The sequence below is a fragment of the Peromyscus californicus genome, unplaced genomic scaffold (genome assembly GCF_007827085.1).
Source record: "Peromyscus californicus insignis strain IS unplaced genomic scaffold, ASM782708v3 Scaffold_24__1_contigs__length_46423439, whole genome shotgun sequence".
Taxonomy (NCBI): Eukaryota; Metazoa; Chordata; class Mammalia; order Rodentia; family Cricetidae; genus Peromyscus; species Peromyscus californicus.
Genome location: NW_026294535.1, coordinates 43,232,273 through 43,256,537, shown reverse-complemented (window position 1 = coordinate 43,256,537; position 24,265 = coordinate 43,232,273). Strand labels below are relative to the sequence as shown.

General features: G+C 54.6%; 2 protein-coding genes across 2 annotated transcripts in view; one reads left to right on the top strand and one right to left on the bottom strand.

Annotated features, from left to right (window-relative positions):
* The window catches only part of Tsfm (Ts translation elongation factor, mitochondrial), a 38,784-nt gene extending 28,832 nt beyond the window's left edge, over positions 1–9,952 (top strand). Inside the window, exon 6 of the mRNA XM_052753524.1 lies at positions 9,563–9,952. Within this exon, the coding sequence (XP_052609484.1) occupies positions 9,563–9,636 (74 nt within the window). The 3' untranslated portion in view covers positions 9,637–9,952. The remainder of the gene's footprint in view (positions 1–9,562) is intronic.
* Positions 1,624–23,991, bottom strand: Ctdsp2 (CTD small phosphatase 2). Its single transcript, XM_052753527.1, has 8 exons — positions 23,808–23,991; positions 10,975–11,120; positions 8,934–8,972; positions 8,476–8,577; positions 7,794–7,850; positions 5,671–5,763; positions 5,388–5,573; positions 1,624–5,277 (listed from the first exon to the last, which is right to left on the bottom strand). The coding sequence occupies exons 1-8, from the start codon at positions 23,869–23,871 to the stop codon at positions 5,152–5,154; spliced, it is 813 nt and encodes a 270-aa protein (XP_052609487.1). The 5' UTR covers positions 23,872–23,991; the 3' UTR covers positions 1,624–5,151.
* Between the last annotated feature and the right edge of the window lie 274 nt (positions 23,992–24,265).

The window sequence follows — 24,265 nt, the reverse complement described above, 5'->3', positions numbered from 1 at the left end:
TGAGTCTCAGAGCCCCCAGTACAGTCCCATTTCCTGCCACGAACTTCAGAATCCAGGAGCTGACTGGGGACCCAAGATTCAGGAACTGCCACACCCAGAAAGCCCAATCAAATCCACCCCACCATATCAAAGCCCCCCAAACCTTGATCTGTCTTCCCAAGTCCTAATCATCAGCACTTCAGGGTCCTTAGAGGGTTGTGATGATCATGGGCACAGGGCGTGGTTTGGGAATTCCAGGTTAAAAGCTAGTGTTTAAACTTCTCTCATGCCTCATGAAGGAAACAAGCTGGGGGAGGGGGTATCTTTTCTCCCCCTCGCCCCCACCCCATCTTCCTCTGCCTTGAGAACGTGCTCAACTTACTCAGCGGGCTCTACAGGTTCTTCTCCCAATAAGAAGTTTGCAAAGCTGGCCACGAACTCCTGGCTCAGTCTTTCAAAAGCTTCATCCCAGAAGATAGAAACAAAGCAAGGTCCGACGACTCCTTCACTTTCTGCCCCATCTACTCAGCGCTGGACTAAAAGTATCCATACAACGGACCCTACCTTGCCCTTTCTGTCCCGTCTTCCGGTAAAGCAGCAGGTGAAGTACTGATGAGCTATCCCAAAGCAGGCGGCTTCGGGTCCTGCAGCCTCCGTTCAGCAATGGCTGCACAGACACCGGGTTATATTTGCTTGTGTTTGCATCATAACCACATTTTCCTAGCTCCGGCCAATCATAGCCAACCTAGCCCTGGGCTTGACTTATTCAAACCAGAGGGGAAAGTTCTATGTGCTCCTATTCAAAACAGCAGAAACAACAAGAGCCGAGCTTAAAGCTCCACGCCCTGGTCTATTGATTTTTTTTAAAAAGTGCACAGCCCATCAATAATTCAGCGAGAGGAGGAGGATATGAAATCTGCCATATTGTAGATATGAATGCATTATGCTGATACAGAAGACTGGCTGGAGCTGGCCGCAGTGCCTGGACATCCAGGGTGGGGGGCCAGAGAGGGCTCTGGGTGTTTTTCAGAGATTCTTCAGTGTCACACACCGTGTGCCTGGACATCCAGGGTGGGGGGCCAGAGGGGGCTCTGGGTGTTTTTCAGAGATTCTTCAGTGTCACACACCGTGTGCCTGGACATCCAGGGTGGAGGACTCCCTGAGATGGTTCTGGGTGTTTTTCAGGGGTTCTGCAGTGTCACACTGTGTGCCTGGACATCCAGGGTGGGGGGCCCGCCCGAGGGGGTTCTGGGTGTTTTTCAGGGGTTCTGCAGTGTCAGAAAGGTTTTGTTTCTTGGAGTCTTTGCTCGTCATCCTACTGTGTGCCAGCAAACCATGGCGGGCTCTGAATCTCAGGGCTCCTGGTTTGGCAGCATCAAGAGTGAACCCAGAAGCACCAAGTCTCCAATTCCCCTAGGGCTTTAGTTTATGCCCAGCAGTCAACAGGACACCAAGCATATGCTTGCTAAGCACTCAGGGACGACGGAGTCAGCCCCAAATCGGGCTGGAGAAGAGCTAATGTAGTCCAACCTCTGTAACCTTGATCAGAAACCCATTGTGTTCTGTGGGTCATGTGGGAAGGACAGTGGCCGTGGGGTAACAGCAGGGGCAGTGACAAGGAAGAAAGACAGCTCCACTCCTGCACAGGTCTTAAAACCAGCCTTTATTAACTAACTGTAAGTAATACAAATATTCCAAAAATATAAACAGACTCTTAATGGCATCCTACATTTCAAGTTTTTTGAATACAACAAATGTATCAAATCATGAAGCAAGGTGGTCAAGGATCCCATAGCCCAGTCACAGTGGGATGTGGACCCCTCCCCCTCCAAATGGCATCTTAGAAGGGTAAATAGGCAAACCTGGGGTAATTACAGGCAAAGAACATCACCAGCCTGAGAGGGGCCGTCCCAGGAGCTGACCCTGCACTAGAGGAGCGTGGCAGGACAGGTAGCCAGACTTGTTACCTCTTCTCCCTGGGTATTTACTAACGGTGTTTGCTAAAACGAGAAAAGGGGAGCTGGGGATGGAGCTCAGTCGGCAGTGCTGGCCTAGCATGCATGCAGCCCTGGGTTGTCACCAGCCCCCCATGAGCCAGCATGGTGGTCACACCTGTGATCCCAGCACTCGGGAGGTGGAGGCAGGAGATCAGAAGTTCAAGATCATCCTTGGCTAAACAGTGAGTTCAAACACCTGCCATTCATGAAACCCTGTCTGAAAAAAAGACAAAACTAAGGTATTTAAAAAAAACAAAAAACAAAACAAGAACTGAAAAGTAGCCGTGGTTAAGCAGCCCAAAGGACAAACAGGGTAATCGTTCTCACACACTTAGCCAGGCTGACATACTGGATGCACAACAGCCATGATCAGGCTGCACCGCTAAGAGGCCTCTGGAACAGAACAGGGCAGGGCGTGGGATCGCAGGGGATCCATTTCCCAGGCACTGCTGCCTGGAGAGCCCCAGGCTTTTAGTACAAAGCTTTTTCTGAGCCACTGTTTACACATTTACACAGAAATCTTTGGGAGGCAAGAGGGAGTGAAACAGGTCCCCGGTTAAATGAAGGCAACTTCACTCAACTCTTTAACTCGGGGACCCCCGGGCCTACAGTGTCCCCTCTACAATGTGCAGAGTGGAAACCCTTACCTGGCCCTTTATCAAACTGGTCCTGTGTCCAAGGCTCCCCCCTATAAGAGGGACACGAACATCAGGCTTTTGATTTAGAAGCCCAATCAGAGAGACACACTGTGTCCCTGAAGAGGCACCGTAAGGAGTTGAACCTGGCAGGTGGGCAGATTCCTGGCATGGCTTGAGCAGGTGCTGGCACGAGGCATGGTGGTCTACTGATTCCTGAAGACCCGTCTGTGGGAAGGCTGGTGGCAAGCCCGGTGACAGACTCCAGGATGAGCGGGCTCCCTCCAGCCTTGCCCTTCTCTATGCCTGCTTGAGCTCTCTGAGAGACACCCCCAACCGTCACTTGCCCCTAAGACATGGAACTAGCAAGCAGGACAGGTCCTGTTTAGGTTTGGAAAGAGCGGGGTGGCATCTCTGTAGCAAGTACAGGTGGCAGGTGAGATTCTGGGGACAGACAGGCCCAGAAAGCTGCGGCTTCTGTAGAAGCAGCAGGGCTCTTCCATGAAGCCACACTGGGTTCTGGTCATGGATCAGACTCCAGCAAGGGCTGAGCACAGGCTCTTCCTCTACAAGGTAAAACGTGGGAGACGCAGAAAAGGACCCTGACAGTCAACTCCGAGGCTCTTATTGCTTAGTCAGGACTAGTCCTCAGAGCAGGCCTTGCGAGGACCCCCCTCCTGCAATATTAGGGTGGGCAGTGAGACCAGGACCTGCATTTGAAGCCACAACCAAGCTCCAGTGTTCCTGGTTAGCACCTGGAGCCCTATCCCATCACCTTGGCAGAACCCCACAGGCGCCAGCAAAGAATGCTGGGGAAATGGCCTGAGCTGGGGAGCCTGTTCTGTGTGTCACCAAGCTAAAGATCCACAGCCGGGACTAAGGAGACTGCACAAGGCTGGATGGATGCCAGACAGGAAGCTCCCACTCAACCGAGCTCCACCACCAGGCTTCTTGAAACCTGTTAGCTCCTGAGGCAGGACCTAGTGTGTGGAAACTAAAAACTATTGTATGACTCCTGAGTGGGCGGTGACCACACCTGAAACAATTCACAAATGCTGGCACCTGCCTCCAGGGAAAGCAGAGATGGGGCTCAGAACTCCAACCAGCTCTGAGAGGGAGGAGAATCGGACCCCGCCCTGGGGGCAGGACTCAATTAAGGCAGTAATGCTGAGGTGGGCGCCTCAGGGGCCTTGTGCTCCTAACGACTGCAGCACTTCCCTTTTGTCTGCACTCTGGGGAACTTCCTTTCTGGTCTCACTTTACAGCACTTAAGATTGAAAATTTAGAGACCCCCAGAGTGCAGGTCTGTGAGGACCTCACTCAGTCCTACAGCCACCAGAGGCAGGAGCTATTTGCCCATTTGGCAAACCAGTGACAGCAAGACCTGCTTTTTCCCTCAGTCCTAGGAAAGCAGTTCTCCCAAAGCCCTGGGGAGGAAGAGAAACATCCAGGAAGGGTGAAGGCTAGATGAGCACGACAACCAGGACAGGATACCAGGGAAGACACAATACGATACAAAAGAGCTCTGCCCAGGGACCGGGAGGGCGGGGGGCAGCCTAGCAACCCTCCCCATCCTCTGGAGCTAATGTCTGCATCAGCACCAGCACAGCATCCCTGAAGAGCAGACTTTCAGGATCTACCAGCAAGGAGCCACACACTCTGCTCTGGACATTTGTGTTTCCCCATACCCTAGCACCTCCCACATGCATCTGAGGCCCAGGACTGCAGCTCGGCCGGATACAAACCAGGCCCACCACTCCATGTTTAGAAAGAGAATTTTAAAGAGTTAGAAGAACAGCAATCAGCTCTCTGTCCTCTTCCAGGGCAGGGAGAAGACCTCCTTCCCCGTGGGAGGCAGACTATGGCTAGGGACTGAGAAGGCTGCCTTGGTGCTGGCGCCTGGGAGACAGCAGGCCCATGCAGGTACTCGAGAGCCAGATGCAGCCTGGAGGCCACAGGACCTGGTGATTCTGAGTACTGGTTCTGCAAACACGCTCTCATCTTCCTGGGTATGTCTGCAGCTGCTGGCTAGTATTTTATGTTTTCAGAAAGGTGTGTGCCTTGGGCATCCAAGACAGCCTCTGGCTTCTCCTTTCTCCTTGGCACGGGCCTTGTGAAGTTGAGGAAGGCCATGGTTTGGCAAGAGTGCCTGCAAGAGTCTCCATCACTGTAAAGCCCAACAGCTCATGGTCAGCAGTAAAGGAGACGACCGACCAGCTTCTCCCCTACGGAACACTGGGCACCCTGGGCCATAGTTCACTGGATGGGCACAGGCCCACGCACTCGTGCATACACACACACACACACACACACTCACTCTCTCTCCTGGGAACCAAACACAGGGTGCAGACAGCTCTGGATAGGTCTGATTTGCCTGCTCTGCACCTAACCTGTCCTAAAGCTCGTCAACCGCTTTCCAGCTACTTCCAGACCCTTTGGGCAAGTGCTCCAGCTTCTCGGCTAGGTCAGTCAGGCTGATCAGAAAGGCACAGTGTAGCAAAGTCCCCTACTGGGATGGCCGTTTCTTGGAAGCAAGAAGGCTAGGGGGCCCGCAGCTGCCCGAGGCTGGTGTAGACGTCATCTGCTCCACTCAGCTCCTCGAAGATGGGAATTAGGTTCAGCAACTCTGTATCTGCCATGTCATCAAACCAGGACTGCACAGGCACCTGGGACGGGAAAAGGCGATGTTAGTCTGACTTTTCCTTTCCTGGCCAGTGCACTTCGGAGAAGCCCCTCGTCCCAGCCCGAGGCCTTGGGGCCGGTCTGGACCACTCACTGCATTCTCTGGGTGGAAGATGTAAGATGCGGGCGAGTTGTCCAGGATAAGGGTTTTCCTCAGGTCCCTGCCTAGGCGGCTGAGGTCCTTGACGTAGCAGCCTTGGTGGAAAACACAAGACTCCCGGAAGAGCCGGGCCCGGAACACCCCACAGCGGTCCAGGAGGTCTGTCACAGGGTCGGCATACTGGAAGAAGAAAAGAGGCCTTAGCGTGGATGGGGTGCTGGGTCCCCTGTGGTACCACATGGTCTCCTGTTTTCTCCCCCATCCTGCCGTCAGGTACCTTGGCCAGGCTGGCAGTGAAGAGAACGCATTCAAAGAGCTCCCCCATCCGTCTCAGGAACTCATCAACATAAGGCCTCTTGAGTACATATACCTGGAGAAGCAGAGAGGATGGTTGGAGGTGCCCCACGAGGCCAGAGGAGGCAGCACCATCTACCTTCCCACCGACACAGAGACGCAATCAGGCCTGGCTGCTCATGCCAGGACCCTGGGAACCTCTGCCCCACCAAGGATGGTTCCAACCAGACTTGGGCTGGCTCACCAGGCCCAATCCTAAAGTGCCAGCCAGGAGAGCACACTGTGTCCCAGGAGCCATCTTCACTCACGGGTGGACCATTAGCTGCCTCCAGAAACAAGTAATCAAGAATAGGCCTCACAGATGGAAACAGCCTATCCTGGATTACTTGAATCCAGCCACAGCCTCCATAGCCGCTTCGGGTCTGGATTCTAGCAGGACAGCCTGTGCAGATCCCCATCTGGCAAGGACCCCAATACTTCCTCGAACACATGCCTCCCAGGGCTTCTGTGAACACCACACAGAAGGAAGGGCACCCCTTTGAGGACCTCGCTTGCACGGCTCTTTCAAGCTCCTCAGCTACTCACACACATACCCCACCCCACCCCCGTCTACAACCTTCCCTTCCCGCTTCAGCCTCCATTAGTGCCCTCCTGTGCATGTCCTTAAAGTCCTTCTGTCAACACACAGCCCAGTACAGTATGCTGTCTTGATTTCCTCCCAGCCCGAATTAGCCACCAACTCACCAGGAGACCCCTCCCAGTCTAGCAGCAGGAACCCTTCATACAGCCACAAATTATTCTAACCACCCTGCTATCCCTCCACTTCACAAACAAGCCCTGTCCTCAAACCGTTACTCATCCAACATGGCCTCTCCTCCCCATTCTTTTCTCAGCCCCACACTGGGCAGGCTGCCCTCCTCCCCTTAAATTTCATCACTCATTAATTCACGCTTCTATTAACCAGGAGTGCCCTGCACAGATCTGCCTATTTGAGGGCATGTCCCATGAAGTCTGTACATTTCTACTTCCTTGACTAGACGGCAAGGGATGATGGGCTTAGCAGAGCACCCAGCTTTGTGGCCGTGGTCCAGTAGCCTGCAACGGGAGGTGGATTACGACGGCACGAAGGCCTCAAGCTGTACTGTCCCTGTGCCTAACTAACTACGTGACCAGCCTGTGAAAACAGGTGTCATGCCTGCCATGACATCACCAATGGTCCCTGATCGTCAGGTCAGCTGTCTGGGCCATGGTTCTGAGCATGTGGTCTCTCCCCACCAACGCTGCATGATCCTTCGCCCCAGACAGAGCTGGGCATGCACGGCTAGAGCCTGGTCTTGGGCTTCGGCAGATGCGTACTGAGGGCAGGAGGTTAGGGAAGGCAGCATCGGAGAGGCCTGGGCTGTGGGTGCATGGAGGAGCCTCCCAGGCAGGGAAGAGCAGCTCTTGGTTCCCTGCCTCTTACAGGCAGAGACACCGTTACCAAGGAATTTAAAGAGTAAATCCTAACAGTGCTGTTTAAAAACGAGGCTTTTGTCCACCTGGCAGGGATGGGGATTAAGAAATGACGGCCATCGGGCTGGAGAGATGGCTCGGTGGTTAGAGCACTGGCTGCTCTTCCAGAGGACTTGGGTTCAATTCCTGGCACCTACATGGCAGGTCACAACTGTCTGTCACTTCAGTTCCAGGGGATCTGACACCCTCACACAGATATATAAGAAGGCAAAACACTAATGCATATTACAAAAAAAAAAAAAAAATTAAGAAAAGAAATGATGGCCATGATGACTATTATTTAAAATTTAAACAGGCTGCGAACAGTGGCGAATGCCTTTAATCCCAGCACTTGGGAGGTAGTGGCAGGTGGATCTCTGTGAGGTCGAGGCCAGCCTGGGCTATGCAGCAAGTTCCAGGACAGCCAGGACTAAATAAGAGACTCTGTCTCAAAGACCATTCTCACAGCCTGACTACACAGAGAAAGAGGAATGTAGAATCGCTAGAGGGCGTTCAGATGAGAACCGGAGTGTCAAGCCACTAAGGAAACAGGAGAGGCTGAAGGAAAGGAAAGGAACAGGTCTCAAAGGCTGGGTGGTCTGGCAGACAACTCACCTGGTGAGTGGTTCCCTCAATCTCCACAGGTACTATGAAGTCAGCATTGCTGATTGGCTGGAAAGCAGAAGTTAACGGAGTCAGGATGGCAGCTGACAGGAAGGACCACCTCCTCCACCCCCCAGCCCACTAAGCAGGTCCTAGCCAGCACCGGATGAAGTAGCCCCATCTGTCCAACCTGCCGAATTCCAGCAGAGATAAGGTTCAGGGGTCTATCTGAGACAGGGTCTTGCTACACAGTCCAGGCTAGCCTCTAATTCATGTTCCCATGAGCCAAGGACTTACAGGCATGCACCACTGTATGCCTACCTAGCTTTTTTCAAGACAGCCTCTTACTCTGCAGCTCAGATTATTCCTGCCTCAGTTTCCCAAGTGGGACTGTGGAAGTGCCTCCATACCCCACTTAAGGCTCTCGAGTTAAGAAACATACTGGTGAGGAAAACAGACATGCCAGAACCGATCCGCTACTCTTTCCATGCTACGGGGAGACGGCTGCGTGTGTGCGTGCATGTGTGTGTGGGGTAGGTTCTTAACACTCTTTGGTATGGCGTCTGGACATCTGACTCCAGGCCTGGCTCCCTCCCCCGTCACTTCCGCTCCCCCTTCCCCGCAGACCACCTCACAGCACCTGTTGTGCAGTTCACAGACAGTCCTGGGGAAGGAGGGCCGCGTGCGGACTCACCTTAAAGGAACTATGCACAAGGGTTTCATCCAGGTCGATGACCACGCAGATTCTTCCTTGATCTTGCTCTGTCACCTCTGGGAGCAGGCGGGTCCCAGGGATCTAAAACCAGAGGCCGGCTGCTGAGACGTGCCCACCAAGAGGCAAGCCCATCATTCCCCTGAGCAGAAAGCTAGGAAGAACCAGGCTGTCTGGAGACAGAATTACCACCCCAGGAAGGCCCTGCTTAAAGGCAGAAAACAGAGGCAGCAGGGTCGGTGTGTGCCTTAGGAGACTGTTAAAGCAGTGGGAGCGTTTGGTGTCGGTCAGGGTTGGTGTGGGATACAAAGCAGAAACACTAAGAGGACACGCAGCTTCCCCCACAGCGTTCTGGGGCCCTCGGCGGATACTCAGCACACACAGCTTCCCAGGGTGGGGAGGTGACCACCCTGCCTGTAGGGTCAGCCAGATTGACATACCTGATAAAACTGGTACTGGAGACACTGCAGCAGATCCGACTGGGGGAGAAAGAAGGTGGTTAGTGCCCTCTGTCAACTCCACCTGCTACAACCCAGCCACTGCTCTGGCCTCTCCGAGACCCAGCCACCTAGCAGCTCCTCACGCCCAAAGATCCTTTCCTGGGAGCTGGGCAGGAAAGGGGAAGGCCTCCTCTCCACAAAGTGAAAATAGAACCGCAGGGACTCCATCTGAACTGCTCTGTGCGGTTGACCTCCGCTTAGTCCCTTACACCTAGCTTCTAGCTAAGAATGTATGTCTCCTCTTGTCTCCGTGGGGCACAAGTCATGGGGGGGTGCTGAAATACTGAGCGCACCAGCATAAAGCACTACTGGGCTGCCTGAGAATATGAAGGGAGATCGATAGAGAGAGATCACAGAGACAGCATTACACATGTTATAAAGTGTACTAAGCGTTCCTAATGTAAATCTTGAGAAAAAAAAAAGTAAAATTCTGAACTTAGAAAAACCTAAGATTGTCTGCCATGTTTCAAGTACAGGCTAGCATTCCCCATGGGAATATGTGATTTTACATTCTGATTTAACTGTGCAGGTAAGCATTTCTTTAATTTTATTTATGTATTTTTTTTTAGGTATACAGTGTTCTGTCTGCATGTATGCCTGCAGGCTGGAAGAGGGCATCAGATCCCATTATAGATGGCTGTGAGCCACCATGTAGTTGCTGGGAATTGAACTCAGGACCTCTGCAAGAACAGCCAGTGCTCTTGACCACTAAGCTACCTCACCAGCCCCAGATAAGTATTTTTTTCTTTTTCTAGATTTATTTATTTATTATGTATACAGTGTTCTGCCTGTGTGCCAGAAGAGGGCGCCAGATCTCTTTACAGATGGTTGTGAGCCACCATGTGATTGCTAGAAACTGAACTCAGGACCTCTGGAAAAACAGCCAGTGCTCTTAACAACCGAGCCATCTCACCAGTCCCAGTACTTCTTTTCTTAAAAAATAATTTATTTTTATTTTATGTGCATTGGTGTTTTGCCTGTGTGTATGTCTGTGTGAGCTGCCACGTGGGTGCTGGGAATTGAATCCAGGTCCTCTGGAAGAGCAGTTAGTGCTCTTTTTTTTGTTTTGTTTTGTTTTTTTTCGAGACAGGGTTTCTCTGTGTAGCTTTGCACCTTTCCTGGAACCTGCTTTGGAGACCAGGCTGGCCTTGAACTCACAGAGATCTGCCTGCCTCTGCCTTCCGAGTGCTGGGATTAAAGGCGTGCGCCACCACCGCCCGGCCCCAGCCAGTGCTCTTAACCGCTGAGCCATCTCTCCAGGCCCATCCCAGTATATCTTACTGTTACTAAGAATGCACCATAAAAATTAACTGCTTAGTAACACTGTTGGGTTGTATTTATTCAACCCTTCCTCCACTCAACAAAAGAGTTCTGCATGATGCTCATGTGTACAGTGCCATCACTGGCATTTAGAGGAGAATCCTATCTTGTTTCTTGGGGCTGGAACGCTAGCCTTCTAGTCATGTGAGATAAAAATTAGTCACATGTTTCCAAGTGGTCACAGGGCTGGCAGGGTTTGTTTGTTTGTTGCTGTTTTGTGTTGAGAAAGGGTCTCACTATGTAGCTCAGACTGGCCCGAAACTTGCTATGTAGATCAGGCTGGCTTTGAACTCAGGTCCACCTGTCTCTGCCTCCTGAGAGCTGGATGCTATCGTGGTTACTAAGAGCATGAGCCTTTTTAATTCCTTGGTTTCTACAAAGAAACCCACTCAGAAGACAGTTTTCAGAGCCAGAGACTTAGTTCTAATCTCACCACATCCATGGTTAACATAGGGTACACTTAGTACATCCATGGACCTCAGTTACTATATCTGCAAGGCATCTTTCAGGGGTCCTGGAATCTGCAACATCTCGACAGCTCACCCCACAGATGAGAAGTATCAGAAAGGAGACAGGTTACCAAGGGAAGAGAGGAAGGGCCTTTGGGCCAGGGATCTTCATGGCTCCAGACCAGGCCAGAATGCCCATCCCAGCCCGTTACCTTAGCAATGGTGTTTGTCTCCTCCTTGTATGTGAGCTCAGTGGGAGAGCTTGACTGGACAACATGCTGGGTCTGAAAACAGCAGAAAAGGGCCTTGAAGATGTTCCGGCCACGTGGCTTCTTAGGAGAGGACTTGGAGACTAGGCCTAGAGAAGAAGAAGCGACAAGGCCATCAGCTACAGCGGCACCAGTCTCTGCCAGCAGCTGCCCAATGCCCACACACCCTCAAGTCCAGGCTCTGCTGGAGCACAGTGCACACTGCTCACTCAACAGCCACATACACTAACGATGAAATGTGTGCTTTCCAGCATCCTCCCTTTAATGAGGAGACAGTAGTGCTCCCCACTGTTTGGGAACGGGAGACCTGAGCTGCACAGGGTTTATCTTCATACTATGGTGGGTCTCAAGGGTATCAAGATGGACTGGGTATTCCATGATTCAGAGGCAACACACTGCCACCCAAACAAACCTGAGGCCCTAAGTTCTCCTAATCCAGCCTGTAGGAAAACTACCAGTCCTAGGAAAGAGAGTAACCTGGTCCCCTGGGAGTCGGTGGCGCCGTGATTCAGCTCCATGCTGGCTTCTTTAGACCCTGATCAGTGGCAACAGATCTGAGCCCAAGTTGCCTAGAACCTCAGAAGTTACCCCAAAGGAGTTGGTTGAGATGCCAGTGGGTAAGGTGCTTATCCCGGGAGCCTGAGAACCTGAGTGACGACGCCACGTTGGGAAGAAAGAACACCTGCAAGTTGTCCTCATGGTGCTTGCCTGTGCGCACGCGCGCGCGCGCACACACACACACACACACACACACACACACACACATACACAACAACAACAACAGAATTCCCTCCCCCAAGCTCAGGAAGAAGGCATGCTAGTTGTCTGTATCTGTTTAGTCCTTTCCTTAATATTTCACTGCCCACCCACTCTCCTCTCCCACTCCAGGGAGCTGGTTGGAAAACAGGATTAAGACCCTAGGTCATGCACACCCTGCAACCTTCAGTCCCAGACCACAGCTGTTCTGCCCTACCTTGGCCATCTGGGCTTTGGAAATACAAAGCCGCTTTAATGAGAAGCTTGCCAATGCAGCCCCAGAAAGACCGAACTGATACAAAGCAAAGGGCATACAGGACCCAAATGGGCGTCAGATTTTTCCTTTGCAAGTTCCCTGACTCCAGAAACTGCTCTGCTGTTATGCAAACAAGGAGCCGCCGTGCAGGGCACCGTGGCCAGGAGGTGGCGCTGTACAACCAGTTATGGAATAGTCCCCAGCCACAGGTCCTGGGCGCCTGAGTGTCCCAGAGCCTGGGGCCTCTGTGAGGGAAAGCACAACAAACTGTGAACCCCCAGAGTTTCCCTATGCTGTTCTTAGGGAGGGAAAACATGGCGGCGCAGGCCACCCATGGGCTCCTCCTGCTCCCTCGGCTCCTGCGGGAGGTCCCTGAGGGAGTAGGTGACGGCAGAGACTGACCTGGCTGCCTGAGACCTCGGGGAAGAGGAGAGAAAAACCAAGCGGTTCCCTGGACCACAGGCTACGGTGAGGTGGGCATCGGCAGCAGAGGGCTGTTCTCACCCGACTGCCAGGGCCTCCCTAGTGGGGACGCGAGTTCTCGCCCCTTCTGGTTATGGCACTGGGGACCTCTCTGAAAGCAACCGAGCCTTTCCAGGAAATGGCCTGGAAATCTGGGCATCACTTTTAAAAACTGTGACGTTAGAGGACAAATGTTTATGGAGCTCCTCCCACCTGCGTGTGGACTCCAGGCGGTCAGGCCTGCAGGACAGCGAGCAGCCCCTGGACCATCTTGCTGACTGGCCCCTCTGGCATCACTTCCAACCTCTTGGTTACTTAGGAAGAACCAAGGTTTCTTGGGGCATTTTGCTGTCAAGTACTTCTGCCAAAACCTTCTCAAAGACCAAATTCAAAGCGAGGCCCAGTACTTAACGATGGTGGGGTAAGGAGTTTATTCCTCGGAAAGGACCACCCTCCAGACACTTCTTAGCCACCTCTGCCTGCTGGCCCACATGAAATCCCACTTTCAGGGACTCAGGACGACGCAGACACAAAGCCTTTGGTTATGGTTTCTTCACACACAACCACAATTGGAAGCTTAACCCAGGCACAGAGGCTTTCTTAAAAGGCCGCCCAACCCAGGCCTTTCCTGAAGAGAGGCCACATCAGAAATGTGCTCCACATCTTAGTGTGGTGACAGGGACTGTGAAGGCTGAGTGATCCCGAGAGGGTAAAAGAGGCAGCTGGCTGGGGCCAGAGAGAGGCCCAACAGACACCAGCTTCCCAGGCCTAAGCAGGGACGACCTTGAACTTCGCAGGGGAGAGGAGGGGCTTCTCCAGAGTGACCAACAGCTTCTGCATTTCAGGAGGTCACAAACACACTGACCTTGAGAGCAGGCTCTCAGAGCAAACGCCCCACACCCACACTGTGAGGCTGGCCTAGCGGCCCCTCTCACAGGCCCAGTTCACAGCAGCCTCACTCTTGCAAGCACTACTCGAGTTTGAGGGTCATCGGGGCTGAATTCGGCTTCCCCCAACACGGCTCTTCCCCTCAGGACTAACAAAGGCCTCGCCTGTTACAGTCCACAGCCTTTGGCCCCCGCCTGGCAGGTGTTTACTAATTCCACCGACTGACTGACTACAAGGACCTGCTGCTCCCACAGAGCTGGGTCCTGGAGAAGCCCACACTCTTCTGTCATATCCCAGAGCACTAGAGACAGAGTGCCTCCCTGTGAGGCAAGGAAGGTGGTTCCAGAGGAGCCTAGGGACCGAGGGAGGCTTTCCGGGCCACAGCCACGCGCACACAGCACAAGAGCCATGCATCACCACCTCACTGAATTCTCACTAGGAATTCATTTGTTAGGTCCTGCCTCCCAGTTTGCAGCTTCCCTGGGGGGGGGGGGGGGGGGGCTAGGGGTGTGGTGTCACGTGGTGATGCGGCCGCAGAGTCAGAATTTGAACCCAGAGCCAAGGCTCTCAGGCATTTCCCAACAGTCCTTGCAGCACTACTAGGCTTTTCTGCCCCAGGATGAAATGGTGAGTGATCTGTCTGGAGCCCACCCCCTGCTCTCTTCAGTGTCCTTGGGCAGTCAGGGAGACGCAGAAGGAATCATTAGGCTGAGACTCAATTCCGATCCCTCCCAACCACATATCCTTGGACTGAAAACTTGTGTCAGAGAATCTTTCGTTGGCTCCTTATACTCCACACTCTGGGCTACATCCCTGTCAGCCAGGCGCAGGCCATTCTCCCGACCAGGTCATCATGGGGTGGACACCAGTCCACCTCCCCAGGAGAGGGACACGGGCAGGCACAAGAACGCTCAGGGCTGAAGGGATTTTACAATGCACAGTACCCCTGACAAGGAAGGTGGAGTCCCACGGAATGCTGCTCACCCTCCTCCTCCACCCCACCCCTCCCTCCCCCAGCCACACCCTCTCTATGGATCCTGCCTGCTGATACACACCTGCTCCACACGCCCCAAACCTCTGGATGTCCACAAAGGCCAGAAAGGCACAATGGGGGAGCCAGTCCTAAGTATAAGGAAGAGCAGGGGACTAGAAGCCAGCTCCTGCCCACCACCCCTCCAACTCCAGGCTAGCTCGTCTTCCTACTGAGGCAGACTCTGGAGAGAAACAGCCAGGGAGGTGTCCCTCCACTTGGGACAGGCTGGGCTCCAGGTTCTGCCAGCTACTGAGTCAACCATGCAGCCTTGGTTTCCTTATCCCTAAGTTGGGACAGCAGCAAGACCTCACTCAGGATAAACAAAATATATGAGTAAGGTCCTGGACAGCCTCTAAAACTAACAGCTACACTAACTGGCAACAGCCTGGGCCTTGTTTGTAGGTCTCAAGATGAATCACTAATCAGGGATGACATGGGTCTCGTTCCAGAATCCCAGCAACAGGGGATTTAGGGTCCTCCTACTCCCACCCTATGGTTCAAGTTCAAGGTCAGATGAGGGATGAGTGCCGGGGAGAAATCCTCCCCCCACCTACTCCCCAATCCACCAAAACATTTCATTCCCACTCCAGCTCCCCTAAATGGTACCCTGAGCGTGACAAGCAACACCTGACATGAACATTGTCCTTGTGCACCCCACAGCCTCAGTAAGAAGCATGTGTCTGCACACATGCGTGCACACGTACAGATGAACCCTGGCCTGACCGGGATGACATTATTTTTAACCTTCTGAAGGTCAGGTTCAGATATCACGGTTGCCAACAACACAGTTCTGTATCCCAGTAAAGGAACGCCTCACAGGAAATCCACACAGCCCTGCACTGGGCAGAAGGCAACTCCTTGAGCTATGGGAATTTAACAAGACCATTCACATACAGGATGCTCTCTTGGTCCACTCTCTCCAACACCCCCACGTACCCCCCCAGAGCAGGGGGCAGGGCTGGCTCTCACTATAAAATGGCCTCTCTGGGCAGCCTCCCTCCCTTGGCTGTCGGAGGAAGGAGAGATTTGGAGCATTTCCGGCCCTTCTTGGCCTGCTGCCTGGGCCCTGCAGCCAAGACACATCTGACTGGAGCTCCCTGTGGAGAGGAGTCCTCCCAGGTTGTCAGTAAGAGACATCTGTGCCTTGGCTAAGGACAGGCTCTGAAGCGCCAGGTGTGTGCAAGGACCCCTTGGACCAGCAGGTGAGCGGGCAGGGAGACAAAGGAGGGTAGGAGATGCCCAGCCAGCCCCACAAGCAGAGAAGGCCGCAGGCATCGGGAGGGCACACTTCTCGACCCATGCTGCCCAACTACAGATGTGTTCTTCTGCTAACAAGGCAGGCAGCGCAGAAAGCCGATGTGTGAATCTCACTGCATGGGCAGGTTACGTCACAGGGCTTGGCTCACACTGGCATGGCCTACGCTGGGCTCTGGTAGTCCTTCATCCAACAGCTCTGTTCCTCATCCCTGGGCAGGAAGTCTCCTCTCTTCTTTCTTTTGTGTGTATGTATTTGAGGCATGTAGCTCAGGCTAGCTTCAAACTATAGCTTCAAACTCAGCCTATGGCTGTCTCAGGGAGGAGTCGGTCTTCTGCGACCACGCCTCACAGCCCTGCCTCAGCCTTGGTCCTCTCAGGTCTCTGATCTCAATTTTAGGGACCTTCCCTCAAGAAGATCTTGGTTTTGGGAACAAGGATTCCCAGGCAACTTGATTTCAGGAGGGGCCTCTAATTGAATTATTGGGCAAGAAATACAGGCAGCTTCAGTATTAAAAAAATCAGTTAGTAAAAAGTTTAAAGGTATGCTGGAGTGGGGTCTCCAAAAGTTGCAGGTTCTGGGCCAGCAGGGACAAATCTGAAAGGGCATTCACAGAAATGCTAAGGGCTGGATCCCACCTTGCTGCACCCAGGGCCAGCTAGAGCAGGGAGGACACTGCCGGGTACCGGAGAGCAGCCATGTTGGCTCCCTCCTCCTGAGGGGCAGACCAGGCTCATGGGAGGTAGGCTAGCTAACAGACCCGACAAGCAGGACAAACACCTCCTCAGCGGTCGCTCAGGGCTAATCTGGGATCTCTGCCCCATCTTCTGGAACTCCTGGGCTTTGTAGAGAACCAAGAAGAACCCAGTCCCCGTCCCCCCCACACTCCTTCACTGTTTTAGGCTGACAGACACAGCAGGGAGCAAGGAGAAACTGGGCGGAGGCTCAGGATGGAGCAAGCGGTCCCTTGCGTGGATCAGCAGTGGTTACCCAAGGGGCCACTGGCTCTGAGGGCAGGGGTGAAGTTCAGTGGGTTAGATCTCCACCAGCAAAAATCAAAGTAATTCTGGCTTTGGCACAAGAACTACATGTGGTCAGGAGCCTCAGTTTTTCCATCTATAAAATGGGAAGAGGACTAACTCAGAGGGTGAGGATTTTAAGGGCTTTAGAGTGTTCTGTTGTAGTGGATGCTGCCTGTCAGCTCCCAGGCATCAGGAACAGAGCACGTTCATACTTGTACCTCAGTCTCAGGATGTTCACATGACACCACTGAGATTTACTTCAGAGGCCACACAGCAGAACCAGCAGGACAGGGACAGGCCTGGGAAATGCCTTTCCTGGAACTCCACAAAATCCTCAGAGGCTGGCCAACCTGCTCCTTCCTCAGGGTCTGGCCCTACAGTCGTGTTCTGCTTACTTCCAGGACCCCTGCTCCTCCCCCACGAACCCCTGCTTCCCCTACTGGACTCAGCCAACAAGAACACACCCTTGTGTTCCGCAGCAGTTCTTCTTAGTAGAAAGTGACTTCAGAGCACTTCAATGACACCATAAACAAGAGCAGGGCCTGGGCAAGGGTGGCTTCCACAGCCCAGGCCAAGCAAGAGGCTTCAGCCCTCCTAAGGTTGCTGAGACAAAACCAGTCACAAGACCATGCCCACAGTGGTGTTCTGTAAATACTGGCTGTGACTACTACTGAGTAAGCAAGGACAATTACTCTGTCCACTCACTCAGAAAACGCTAAGTTCACCTAGAAAAACCGCAGGCTTCCTAACAGTGAATCTGGACCCTGAGGGGAATCTGCTCGGGGCTGAGCAGGCAGTTGGCTTCTCTGCCTAGCTTCCTGGCTCTTCTCCCAGGACACCTGTCAGGATCAGGGGGAGCATTTGGAACACACATGCCTGGCCCACCTGCCGCGCTCTGAGTCAGTGGGTCCCAGGTGTGTGTGTGTTGGGGGTGGGGGTCTGTATTTTTAGTAAGTGTCATAGGAGATTCTGATGTGTGTGTCCCTGGCTGAGAGCCAGAGAATTCTAAACCCCTTCCAGGGTTAGAAGGCAGTTCAGCCCCAACCCCACCAGTCCCTCTCCACATCACGTCTGACGGGTTCAGACCCTGGCCTGGGAGGAGTTGGACTCGGTCGTTTGCCTCTAAGGCCACTTGTTTTACTCCAAGGACAAAAAACCAAACCAAACCCCAGTCAAGAGATCTGAGCTCGCAGCCTCCCTCACCTCTCAGCCACTAGGGAGGAGGGGCCGCCTTCCACTGTTGTGGAGACTGAACGGAGCCATGTCTGCTCCCTGGGAACAGTGCAAGTGGGTAAGGGCAAACAACAGGCTGGACGTGGTGGCCCTCCCTATGATCCCAGCATGGGTAGGAGGAGACGCTCACCACCACCACCACCACCACCACCACCACCACCACCACCACCACCACCACCACCACCACCAAGGATGAAGAAAAAACAGCGTGGGGTGTGTGTGTATGTTAAGAGCCACTGGAAGGGAAAGGAAATGTCAAGTCCACTCAGATCAAGTTCAAGGCTAACTGGTAGGAAAACTAACCAAAAAAAGAGAACATACACCTCTTCTGCCCAGAGGGAGGCTGTGATGACCACAGGAGCCCTGCTGAAAGAGGTGTCCATGAAGGCTCACTCTAACCTGAAGGGCTGGATGCTCATCCGGGAACCTAGTCTACTTAGCCTCTGATTCTGAGTCTTCCAGTCTTCCATTTCAAAGAGATCCACGTCTCCCCTTTGATCTCTACTAGTTTCTTCCTAAGATCTGCCTGTTACATGTTCATCTACATCCCAGCTGGGCACCAGCTTTCAGTGCTGAACATGCCAGAAACCCATAATCAGAGACCCATCCACACATTTCCAGACATCTCAGAGCCGGCCAGCTTTAGACACGATGAAAAGCAGTTTAATGCTCTTAACGTGCTCTACGCTCAGACCAAAGCCATAAAGGCAAAGATTAGGAATATCTACTTCTTAGAGATGAGATGGCTCAGTGGTTAAGAGAACTGACTGATGTTCCAGAGGAACCGGGTTCAATTCCCAGGATGTCCAGTGTCTGATCATACCAGGATTGAAAAAAGAACATCTACTTCTTGCTGGGTGGTGGCGCAAGCCTTTAATACCAGCACCCAGGAGGCAGAGGCAGGTGGAGCTCTGTGAGTTCAAGACCAACCTGGTCTACAGAGCAGGTTCTAAGACAAGTACCTACTTCTCTACAAAACCTACCTTCTCATTCTTAAGAGTACCTAAAAGAAGTCCGAATCTCACTGAGGTCATTAACTCCCAAGGCAAATGGAGACAGTAGTGGCTACTGTTAGTCCCACTTCTAAGAAGCCAAACTGCTTCCAAGGTTCAGCAGGACTTCAGACTCAGGAGGCACAGGATTCCAGCCCCCCAACCCCACCCCAGATGCTCAGGCACTGGCTGGAATGGCTGAGGCCTCACCGATAGTCACACAGGCCAAGAAGCACTCTACGGGACGGCTGTGGAAGGCTCAGAGGCGCAAGCCCCTCCACATCAGTGTCCCCTCTGACCCTGGGGCACTGACTGGTCTGTTGCAGCAAAGCCCACATGACTGGGTACAGTGCATCCTTGGGGGAATGGAGAGGGAGGACAGACAGCAGACAAGCTGCATTCAGGAAAGACGGACATTTACCACTCATCGACGAAGTCTGCATTAGACATGGGTAGTGTTCTTCCCATTTCACCAGTAAACTGCCAGGATCTAAAGTAACAGGTAGTCTCACTGCAAATAAGAAGAGCAGGGATTTGAACCCAAGTCTGAAGCAACCAGTATTGCTGCTGCAACACTAACAACAAATACTAACCTCCCTACATCACCGCTGGTCCCACTTCTTCACCAATCCAAGAATCAGACATCCCAGATAGAAATAAAGGTAACATCCCACAGGTCCTCAGAGCCGGCAGAAGGCAGTGAAAGAGGACATGCTCTGACAGACTACACACCCCACTCTCACTTCCATGGTGTCTGGTTTCCTATACTTAAAACATTTCTATTCATTCTCCACAGAAAGCTTGGGAGCATCACTGTTCCTTTGTCTAGTATCCCCCTCCCCTTTTTTTTCTTGAGACAGGGTTCTCCTTGTGACAACCCTGGCTGTCCTGAAACTCACAGAGACCCACCTGCCTCTGCCTCCCGAGTGCTGGGATTAAAGGCAGGCGCCCCCACCGCTTAGCTAGTATTTCCCTTCTTAATAAAATTCACTGAAAGACTGACTGGGAAGGCCCACAGAGAGCTAGCGGCCACCTTGTTTAACTTTCCCTCCTTCTCTAGCTGGGAGGAAGGACACAGGCCTACTCACTCACAGCCTCTCTATCCCCAGGGACTTTTCACTCAGACTCTCCAAGTCGGCTGCCCAGCCTCAGGGTCTGCACATTTACAGGGTCTGTTGTGGAGTGGAACCACCCTGGGGCTCTTCCAGTGGAAGCAAACACCAGCTTAAACAGCCTCGTTCCACCCAGCCTCGTTCTACCCGGATGGGGGAAGTCCAAAGTCCAAGGCGACCCTCAACAATGGCAGGAGCAGGACTGAGGCTGTCACCTCCCAGCCTGCAGGCCCCGAGGCAGGCCCTACCCACCAGAGGTGCCAACTTTTCCTGTTAAAGACTTAACTGCATCTACAGGGGAAGGTGTTTGCTTGGCCTCTTAAGAAAAAGAGCAGAATTTCTCCCTCTGTGGAGAGCAAGAAGAAAAATCTGTCACCATGGGCTGGAGAGATGGCTCAGAGGATTGGCGCACTTGCAGCTCTTTCAGGGGACCTGGGTTCAATTCCCAGCACCCACATGGTGGTTCACAACTATCTAACTCCATCCAGTTTCAGGGGATCAGATGCCCTCTTCTGACCTCTATGGGCACCAAGCCCCCACGTGGTACACAGACATACACGCAGGCCAAACACTCACATACATAAAATAAATCTAATAAAAAGCTTGTCACCATTCCACATTTTAGGGACAGCAGTCTTCGAGAAGAATCCTGTGGATAACTAGCTACCAGACCCCGCCCAGTTCCAGATGTGAGGAGAGCAAGCCAAAGCTTAGGTCATTCTTCCAAGGCTGGGCACAGGGTCTCTCCCAAAAAAAAGTCATTTCTGACTCCTCCCCAAAGTCCTGATAGGTTACTGAAGTGAGGAGGCCCCACCCCACTACCTCACACTGGCCTATCACAGGGCGGAGCCCTGCTTCCTTGGCTTCCCCCACCAAAGCCCAAAGCTGGGCACGACCTCCGCGGATCTGGGAGACATCCTCGCCCGAGAATGGGTGCCCATTCTCGCCACACGGATCACAACCAGCCCTTGCTGTACCGGGGAGCCATTTCTCCCATCCGCCTGGAAAGATGATCCAATTCTGATGCTTTTATCATCAATGATTCCAGCAACTTGGTTCTACTTCCCCTCCTGTAATTACTTTTGAATCATCAACACACCAGGCAGCCTTAAAGCTCAGGGAACAGAGTGGAAAAAAAAAAAAAAAGAAAAGAAAAAACCCGCAATGGTAAACAACTTCACTAAGAGGAAGCCACTCCAGCTAGAAGCAGCTTGTTTCTGTCCAGAAATCAACTCACTAATAAACTGTTGTTCCACAGTCCCCCTTCACTCTTCCAAAGGTAGATGAGGGTTGGGGGGGGGGGGCCGGGAACTCCTAAAGGAGAGGAGGAGGACATTTGCTCCCTCCCACTCCTGTGCCTTTTCAGATGCAAGTTCTGTTTGTAAATGATGTGCAACTCAGTTGGCTGGGTGGCTGGGTGCCCCAGCAGCCCAGAAGCAAGCATGCCTTCCCCTGGAATGCAATCAAATTACATGGGGGAGGGGAGAGAATGACCAGGAGGCTGCTGCTGGCTGGAGAATTCAGATTCCTCCAGGGAGAAGTCTGAAGGACACAAACCACATACAAAATAAAAAAGAAAAAGAAAACAAAAACGTAACTCCAAGAAGATCAGCCCGCACTCAGCAACTGTCAGACACTGTCAGGAACCCAGCTGCTCCGCTCTCTGCGGCCTGTCACTCATCCTGCTGGATGAGACTTCAGCTCTGATTTGCTCCGCGCTGCTGCCTGCCACAGCATGGTCCAGATTCCTCCTACCCTGCCGAGGCCTCGGGACACCCACGGCTACGAGACCCCGAGTGGAAGGAAGCACACGCCGGTCCCGGTTCATCCCTATGTCCCCCTCCTCTTATGTCCTGGTCCATCCTGATCTCTTCACCCCTGTCTGAAGCTTGGGTCCTCCTCCTGGGATGGGGTTGTGAAGGGAGCTGGAGGGCTCTGGCCGTAAATTATCAACACAGGCAGCCGCCCTTTGCAGTCCGCGGCGCGGCAGAGCAGAGGCCAGCAGAGGCGGTAAAGTTGCTGCTGGATCGCACAGCTGGGTCAGCGACGACGCAGTGGAGAACAGGGGCCCTGGCAAGGAGGAGGGGCCTTCCTGGGGCTCAGATCTGAGCAAGCAGAGCTTCGTCTCTCCTCCAGGGCCGGCCGCTTCAGAGGGCCAAGAAACGCGAACTGCCCCCCCCCCCCCACCATCCTACTAAGGAATGCCAGCGAGGCTGGGATACCACGGCGGCGGCTTTGCCCCTGGGCTACGCAAGTTGGGTAGACTCCCTGGAAAAGTGGACCCCAGGAACAAGTGACCCGCTGATGAATATTAGTCAACATACCCAGGCCCCACAGCTGGCAGCCTTCCAGGACCAAGGCCTCAGTCTACTCAACTGTGGCACAGGCCTTTCATGCCCCGTCGGAGAGGAAGAGCAGCCTGGGATGTGGTCCCAAGAGCGTGCTCTTCCCTCAGTCTCGGAGCCAAGTGACCGCAGTCCTGAGAGTTCTCTAGAAGGGGGAAGGGCGGGGGGGGGGGGGGAGCAACGCTAGTCCTCACACTCGGCGGAAATTTCTACCGGCTATTTTGGACACAATCCTCCAGGCCAGATGAACGTAGGGGAAGGGGAATAGTTTCAGGAGACCCCCCCCCCCCCAACTGCGATCATAACCGGGCCCCATTCCATCTTCCCGGCCCCCAACCTCCTCCCCGCCCCCGCGGGAGGCCGAGGCCTCCGCTCCGGTCCCCAAGCGCACCCCAGAGAGAGAGAGAGAGAGCGGGCCTGCGACACCCCTGTTTTCTCCATCCCGACCCTCTCTCCCTCCCACCTCCCCAAGAAGGCGGGGGTCGCCAGCCTCTGCCCACAGACAACTCGCACTTTTTTTCGCTGCGCGATTCGGGGGGGGGGGGGGGGGGGACCACGCCGGGTCCGACTGCCATCCGACGAATTATGTAACCAGGGACACGGCTCCCGGGCTAAACAAACGCGGCTGTGTGTGCGCGCGCGCGCGCGCGTGTGTGTGTGTTTGTGTGTGTGCGCGCAGCGGCGGCCCCCGGGGGAGCGCACCGGGCAGGGAGGGGCTCCGGGCCGGCCGGGCCTGGGTGGGGGGGAAGGTCGGTCGGGCTTGTTTGCTCCCGCCGAACCGCCCCAGAGTCCCGCGCCCGGCCCCTCCCCCACCGCCGCCCCCACCTCGGGCCGGCGAACTTCGTCCCGAGTCCCCCCCCGCGCGCCACCGCCGCCCCGGCACCCCGGGGGCTCGCGCGGGCCTGCGTGGGAAGAACTCCGGTCCAGACGGCGGCGGCGTTGCAGCTCGGGACCTCCCCCCCTCCCCGTCCTCCCCTCCTCCCCGCGGGCCCCGGGACGGGCGCGCAGCGGTGGTGGTGGCGGTGGTGCTGGGGGGGGCGGGGAGAGGAGAAAAAGTGACCACTCCATCTCCGCGGCGCGGGCGGGGGCGGCGCGGGTGGCCTGGCGCGCTGCGCGCCCCCCTCTCCCGAGGGGAGGGGTGGCCCGGCGGGTGACAGCTGCGCGGATGACACCCTCCCGCTGGGCGCTGGCAGCCCCGGGGCCTGGCTCGAGACCCCCCCCCACCCCACGGGGGTCGGAGTGAGGACGGGTGCGCCAGGACTGACCGACCTTCTCCACCCCCCCCCATCACCACCACCGCGCGCGCGCCACCCCCGGGTCCCGCCGGATTCTCCCGCCCCCTCCCCTCCTCCTCCTCCTCCTCCTCGCCCGGGGTGGAGGAGGGGGGGGGCGACGCAAAGTTTTGGGAAGTTGCGCCCCTACCTTGCTTGGTGAGCACCAGGGCGTCTTCCCTCCGCGCCTGGGTGATGATGGAGCCGTGTTCCATCTAACAATCCCGCGGGCCCCGGGCTGGCTGGCTGGGCGGGAGGACGGGCGGGCGCGCAGGCGGGCAGGGCTGGGGGGCCTGGGCGGGGGCCCGTCGGGCTCCGGCTCCCGAAGACTCCCGGCTCCCGCAGCTGTTCACATCCCTCCCCCACCACCACCACCACCACCACCACCACCTCCTCCTCCTCCTCGCGTTTCCTCCCCGGGCCGGGAAGGGAGGAGGCCTGCACGGAGGGCGGACGGGCCCAGGCGGCGGCTCTCCCGGTGCCCCCAGCCCCCGATCCCCCGGTGGCAGCTCCGGGCTCCTCAGTTTGGGTCCAACATGGAGAATCCGGAGCGAAAACAAGAGGAGGAAATGGGACACGGGGCGGTTTCCAGGCTCCCCCCTCCCCTCC

Bases quoted from the DNA above. Each gene is read 5' to 3' on its own strand.
- Ctdsp2 (XM_052753527.1), bottom strand. From the start codon at position 23,871: ATGGAACACGGCTCCATCATCACCCAGGCGCGGAGGGAAGACGCCCTG. The intron at 8,973-10,974 runs GTAACGGGCTGG...TTTCTCCCCCAG, and splicing joins AGACAAACACCATTGCTAAG to TCGGATCTGCTGCAGTGTCT. The intron at 8,578-8,933 runs GTATGTCAATCT...CTCTGGTTTTAG, and splicing joins TCCAGTACCAGTTTTATCAG to ATCCCTGGGACCCGCCTGCT.